Genomic DNA, 6,582 nt, shown 5'->3' on the forward strand with positions numbered 1-6,582 from the left:
TAATTTAAAAGTAAATGTTTATTATATAATGAAAAATTCAAATTGTAATCTAAGTAATTTAGTAATTTGTTTAAATGAACGAATATGTCACCTGGTTGTAACTCAGTAAATCCGATAAAGAGTATGCCCAATAACACTGCGTACGACTTCATCGTTCTTGATTCTATTAGTTGATGCTACAACTGTTCAACCGCGAATGCTGCCGAGCGTCGAGAAGTAGAAATTAATACTCTGTCCAAGCTTATCAGGAGAAACTGTGCCCTTATCTGAATAGGTACTTCCAATCAATATTATTACCTTGACGATACGCGATTAACGTGCTCACGAGAAAAAATCAGGTATCGTTAATAACTCTTTATCTGTCCGTCCTCTGTCATACCTGTCTTTGCAGTTATCTTCTCGTTTATAACAGAGACATTCTGGTTATCGTATATACATATTATATAGTAATAATAATCTATCAATTATCGATTTTCTTTTCGACATTTGGGATTAAATAATTTATTCTGTCTGAAGGACCTCCGCACTGGAAAAGCTAATTTTGACAAAGTTCAAGTTACACACCGTGTTCCGACAATTTCTTTTCAATTATTAGAAAATGACTGAACGTTCTTGTTCCACTTGAAACAATTTTTTCTCATAACTCTCTGAGAATTACCGAACAAAACACAGAATTTATCTTACATCGAACTAATCTTTTTGCTTTTTTTTGCAGCAGCAGATAACATCGACACGATAACAGATATTTGATAGATAAATGGGACGTTCAGCTCGTGATAAAATCGGATTTATACAAGAAGTACATATGTGCCGCAGCGATTGAATCTTTCTGCTGCAACAATTTCACATGAAATAAGCAGCCATCGATATCAATATTTTTCTTGCGAAATTGTTCTCCATTGATGAAAATCCAATCCTGTCATTGAGCAAAAATCCATTTATAAATTCTGTTTCATATTACAATAATGTATATAAGTACTTCGTTCAAGTATACTTGGAATCTAGGACAATTGTATCTGACACTTTTATTACTGTCTTTCAGTTACAAGTTTCATCTCAGTATAAAACAGATCGAGTTATAAAATTCTTGACAAATCAATCAATCTTTGTTTGTTGTCTTATCTAGTGCAATTAAATTTATTCTATAATTGCTCAATATTTCTACGAGAGATTAACAATTACGAGGAATTACATTGATAATGATAATGATGATTTCATGATGATTGCATGAAAAGAATTATACTCTCAACAATATGTATGTACACATGTATAACAACTGCATGTACGATTTTTCCAATCTTATTTACAGAACAGAGAATTCATAATTTCGTGACCAGTTTTAATAGATGCTGTTACCGTCCAGCACGAAACTATTCTATAAAACGAATCCCTCACGAATTTTCATTTTAACGTCCGTTTTTTAACGCTTTTCGTGGTCGAAATGAGAATCGTATCGCTTCACTGATAATTTTAACGATTTCTTTTTGCTATATAAATAACGGTGCCGAGGGTTATGCAAAAGTTACATACAAGAAGTAACAGGACAAGAAGCAGTGGTAAACGACGGCATCATGAGATTCTTGTTCAGTGTTGCGTGCGTCATTTTCATGGTCGTTTTTATTTCTCTGAGCAATGCGGAACCCGAGCCCGATCCATCGCCAGAGGCTGTAAGTCGAGCTTTACATTTTCTCATTTTAATATACCGAAAAATTAAGAAACTAGGATATCCCGCAATCTCTCGATTTCGTTCAACGAGTTCGTGTAACGCTGACTTTGCAGGATCCCGAGGCCGGATGGGCGTCAGTATTAAAGAAATTGATACCTGCGATTATAAAACTTGTGCCGCGTCCAAATGCAAATAAGCAGAGTTGATCGTCGATTAGTTGAGATGGGCCATCAATATTTAAGTCTTTTAACATGTGTGAAATGATATAATAGAAATATTTCTTGAGTGAGCATCAGATAAACGTCTATCTGCTATTTCTTTCCCCGATTCTTCACTCTGTGTTTCCTTATACCAGGTTATCGCAATATCTATATCTCACTTATGTAGATAACAGCATTTCTCGTGCATCCCGTATCTCGTACTGAGCCGACGCGGATATGGATCGTAAAATTCCGTTGATCCAACGTTGAGCAAAGAATACTTCGCAACACGTAGATTATTCGAAGGAAGTTAGAAAAGTTCAAAGTCCAAGTTCAGACATTCAATCATCTATTAAATAAACATTAAAGATCTCTGAACTTTTATTCTCGTGTGTCATACAACCATTTAAAATTCATTTGTATTATTTAATGCTGACCTAAACTCTGACTAAATCATTACAGAAAAGAAATTAAACATTTTTTACATTAAAGAAAGGAAACATATTTTTTTATCATTTTAATGACAGTCACGCGAATGCGTGAGTCAGTGGAACCTCTCGTAATACGTGAGAGATAACGCAGCCTCGTCTAGCTCGAAGGAAGAAAAAGGCAAAAGCTGGCGGGTATTCACGATACCTCGAAGGAAGAGGTGGTGGTTCGTTCCTGACCAAGTTCAGGGTTAACCAGTTGCACTCGGTTATTCCGATGTGCTTTCCCACCGGAGAAACACGAAAATCTACTCGCGAGCCGAATCTCATTTTGATCTCGATATTATTCCTCTATACTATAATGTTTCATTTTATCCCGTGACAATTATTTAATTAATTATTCGCAAATTCAACTTATTTTCTCCGTGGCAGATATTATTTTATAAATCGTACAACGACAAATCCTAACACGACATAAATGAACAAATGACACTTCATATGCGTATGCGTACAATTAATATATATTTATATGCGTACATAGATTTGATTTGCCGTTACACTTTAAATTATAATATAAAGTACCACTTTATAATACGTTCTAAATAGAGAAGACGAACTTCTCCTTTCATTACACGTAGTTCGTCATTCGGAACGAATTCGACTTTTCGGTGACGAAGGTTCACAGGAAGATTCGAGGCTCAAAGGGATCCACGTAACAGGCTGCGTTCCCCCCCTGTACCTCTCGACGACCATCCCTCGCCGGGTTCCCAAACAGCCTCTCAGTCTCTTTCTACCGTCTGCATCCTGGAATGCGGTTGTTCCACTCCACGCCGATACTGTGTACGTACCGGACTCCATTATGAACGAACGAGTCGTGCGATGGTTATGATGTAAGAAACAGAATTCGGGAGGGATCTCATTATTTTTAATTCTTTACATATTATAAAAAAAAAGAAGAGAAGTTTAATATCGAAATCGTGGCCGTCGTCACGGAAGGAGACTGCTCCGCACCGGCCGTTTAAACTCGTCGTCGATGTCGCGGAGATCCGACGGATCGGTGAATCCTGTGTCCTCGTAGCGAGTGCATCGCGATCCCGGCGATCTAGGAGGATGCATCGGATGTACGCTGAAACAGAGATCGTTCCAACAAAAGACTAGTCTATCGCTCGAGTCTTTTCCGATAGCCAGATTCGATGCATTCATGAAATAATTATGTCTGAGTATGCAGAGATCATGAAAAGTAAGTGGATGCAATTTTTAAAGGCAAAAGAAATACATATGTGTATTTTATTTTGCGTAAAAAACTCGGAGTCTGCTGACGTACCTGGTACATCTCGAGGGACTGGTTTCGAATGGTTCGTCGTATCTGCGCGAGAGCATCGTGAAGTCGCGATGGGCCGCTACCATTTTCTGCAGCCGCGAGATTATCTCGTAATCGGGCGTGCAGATTGGCTCGGACAATAGTTTCACCACGGATACGCGGAAGCTCTGCAGCTGAGGCAGGAAATTGATCGTTTCAGAACGACGAGACGATTGGAAGAACGATTTCACGGCTGGCACCTAAATACCTGAGATTCCCTCTTGGTGATCTCTGACAGATTTTGCTTGACCTGGGCCAACTCGTCTCTGAGCAGTTGTAACGAGTGATCGTTGATAGACCTCTCCTGGTCGACAGTTTCGGTCATGTTTCTCATCTGTTCTTTCAACATCGTCAGTTTTCTGTTAAACCGCGTCCTCAGCATCTCGCTCTCTACTAATCGTTTCTGGAGCTCCTCGATTTTCCGGCTACGCTCGAGAGCTGCGATCTGTTTCGCGAGGGAACTTTCTATATTCAACCGACGGTGAATACGTTAACCCATTGACTCGGGAACGAACAATTAGCTTGAATAGAAATGATTTCACTGCACGCACGACTTCCGCGGTCAATAGGTTAATTTCTCGATGAATAACCATCGTCGTGCTCACCTTGTAGTCCGCGGCTTCGGTCAGCTGCGCGCTTAACTCCCGGCTCCTCGATTTCTCCTCCGAAAGTTGTACCTGCAACCGTTCGATTTGTTTCGATAGCTTCTTCGCCCTTGAACACAAACGTTTTCTCATTAACTATGACAGAGAATAAAAACGCAGTTCCAAATTAAACGTACAGCTCGTGTCTAAAAATATTAAACAATGCGTGAAATTCCAATCTGAAATACAGCTCTTCAATTGATCTATCATGAATGTGTTATTTCGCATAAAAATCTGAGGAAACCGGAAGTGATGGGACGCACCGGAGATTCGCTTCGTCCCTCTCGCTCTGCAGCAGCGACTTCATTCGCACGCTATCCTCTTGAAGCGACAGTTTCCTACGGAGCAGGTCCAAGTGAAGGTCCCTCCTCTGCAACTGTTCTCGAAGGGTTCTCACGCGACGTTGCAGTTGATACACCACCGAAGTCTGGGCAGAAATAAAAAGAGAGAAGGAGGGAGAAAATCAACGTGTTTCTATCGCGTACTCGCGTGCTGATAAAGGTGGAACTTCCTGATGGAATGTGATTATGCGTCAAATGCGTTTAGGGGAAGCACTCATCAATCTGTTTATTAACCCATTCGCTGCCAAGTTATTTCTTGGTAAGAGCACATATATTATCATACATAATTGAGTATACTCGTCCTGGCAATGCGTGACACCCTGCCAAAGACGAGTATACTCGTCCTTGGCAGCGAATGGGTTAAACTTTCTCAATTATTCATCGAATTGTGAAAGTAATGTTGATAAAAATTATTTTTTAATATAAACTGCAGATATAATATAAAAGCTCGATTTTTATTTTACTGACTTAAATCATTTTCATAAAAAGCATTAAAGTAATTATAACGTTTATTGTTCTCTTGATTCTGAGTATTGAAAAGTATTTAACGCATAGGAGGGAGACGCGATTAGCATCTGAATAGGAAATTCCACCGCGAGAGCGGAATCGATCGTCCCGACGGGTCTGGAAACTAAGAGATCAGCCAAATTGGCTTACTTCTTTTATAGAAGGAAGCTCGTGGAAGGATCGCTCGCGTCGTATCCCCGGTAAGATGGTGTAGTTGCACCGCGAGTACTTTGCGATGCAAACACAGAACAGAGAGCACGATTAGGCATCGATTCGATTAAGAATAGTGTACGAGCGCCCGTTTCGCGTCTTTTACCTTGTCTACGAGCTTGTCGGTTTCCAATCTGGCCAGCTGCTCGGCCCGCGCCAGCAGCGATTCCGTTTGAAGGTCCAGTCCCATCTCCTCGGAGATTTCGTCCATTTGCATCGCTTTGCTGAGCCGTTCCAAAAACGTAATGAGCTAGAAACGACAGAGAATCAATAACGGAAATTGTTAACCCTTTGTAGACGAAAGGGTTGTAATAAAATGTTTTTATATTCAGTTATTTTTAATAGAAAGTATGATATGAATCTTTACATCGTCTATAATTAATGTTAGGAAAGGGATAATTTATAAGCGTAGGATTAAGCACCGTTTGCTTGTCCCTGCGCAGGGACTCCTTTTGCAGCTCGCACGTGGTTAAATCCGATTCCAGTTTGCGCACTTTGCTCTCCAGACACGAGCGTTCATCCTCGACGCTGCGCATCTTCGTCACCGTCGCCTCGATCAAATCGCTCTGACGGGTATTCGATTCCGTGATAGCGTTCACCTTGTCCCGTAGATTCCCTATGGTCTACGGAATAGAAAGGTTTTCAACGAGCCACGAGTATCCGATCCAATTGTACAATTGAATAGTACAATAGCTTGGTCCTTATTCTCGGCTAGGATTTCCCGGACGCGATCCTTGATGGAATTCTCGTGGGACTCGACGAATCTGTTCGGCCCGCCGACGAGCACCGCTAAGGATTCCAGAAGGTGTCGCAACTCGGTTTGCGCGCGCTGCGCCTTCTCTTCCCGGTGCTTCAGATCCTCTATGAATGGAAACATCACTGTGTAATCTTCGTGGGAAATTTTTACAAACGAAACCCACGTCGACATTCTTTTTAAGGATGTACTGGCTATACAGTCAATCCCAAAAATTTATGCACTTTAGAAACGCATTTTTTAAAAAGAAATCAGACGTCGGAAGAACATTGCTAATAATAAACAACAAAAAAAAATTTTCGATTTTTCCGAGATTTTTCCAAGGGGTACCCCTTCAGATTTCGCGAAATTTTCGTTTTTTGCCAATAACTCTCAAACCGTTGGAGATACGGGAAAATTGCATCAGATCTTTTTTGTAGAGAATGACGAGATCTACAATTTCCATATAAAACTTTTGCGCTAGCGTTAATAG

At 40.4% G+C, this 6,582-nt stretch overlaps 1 protein-coding gene across 1 annotated transcript in view; it reads right to left on the bottom strand.

The window, feature by feature from the left end:
* Positions 1-3,197: 3,197 nt before the first annotated feature.
* LOC108626395 (coiled-coil domain-containing protein 170) overlaps positions 3,198-6,582 on the bottom strand; it is an 8,137-nt gene continuing 4,752 nt past the window's right edge. The window contains exons 7-15 of the mRNA XM_018027037.2: positions 6,045-6,217; positions 5,779-5,979; positions 5,463-5,606; positions 5,297-5,374; positions 4,562-4,725; positions 4,260-4,368; positions 3,863-4,099; positions 3,619-3,788; positions 3,198-3,420 (exon numbers count right to left, since the gene is read on the bottom strand). Coding sequence (XP_017882526.1) covers positions 3,282-3,420; positions 3,619-3,788; positions 3,863-4,099; positions 4,260-4,368; positions 4,562-4,725; positions 5,297-5,374; positions 5,463-5,606; positions 5,779-5,979; positions 6,045-6,217 — 1,415 coding nt within the window. The 3' untranslated portion in view covers positions 3,198-3,281. The remainder of the gene's footprint in view (positions 3,421-3,618; positions 3,789-3,862; positions 4,100-4,259; positions 4,369-4,561; positions 4,726-5,296; positions 5,375-5,462; positions 5,607-5,778; positions 5,980-6,044; positions 6,218-6,582) is intronic.

The sequence above is a fragment of the Ceratina calcarata genome, unplaced genomic scaffold, assembly GCF_001652005.2.
Source record: "Ceratina calcarata isolate Rehan_Ccalc_2016 unplaced genomic scaffold, ASM165200v1 scaffold399.2, whole genome shotgun sequence".
Lineage (NCBI taxonomy): Eukaryota > Metazoa > Arthropoda > Insecta > Hymenoptera > Apidae > Ceratina > Ceratina calcarata.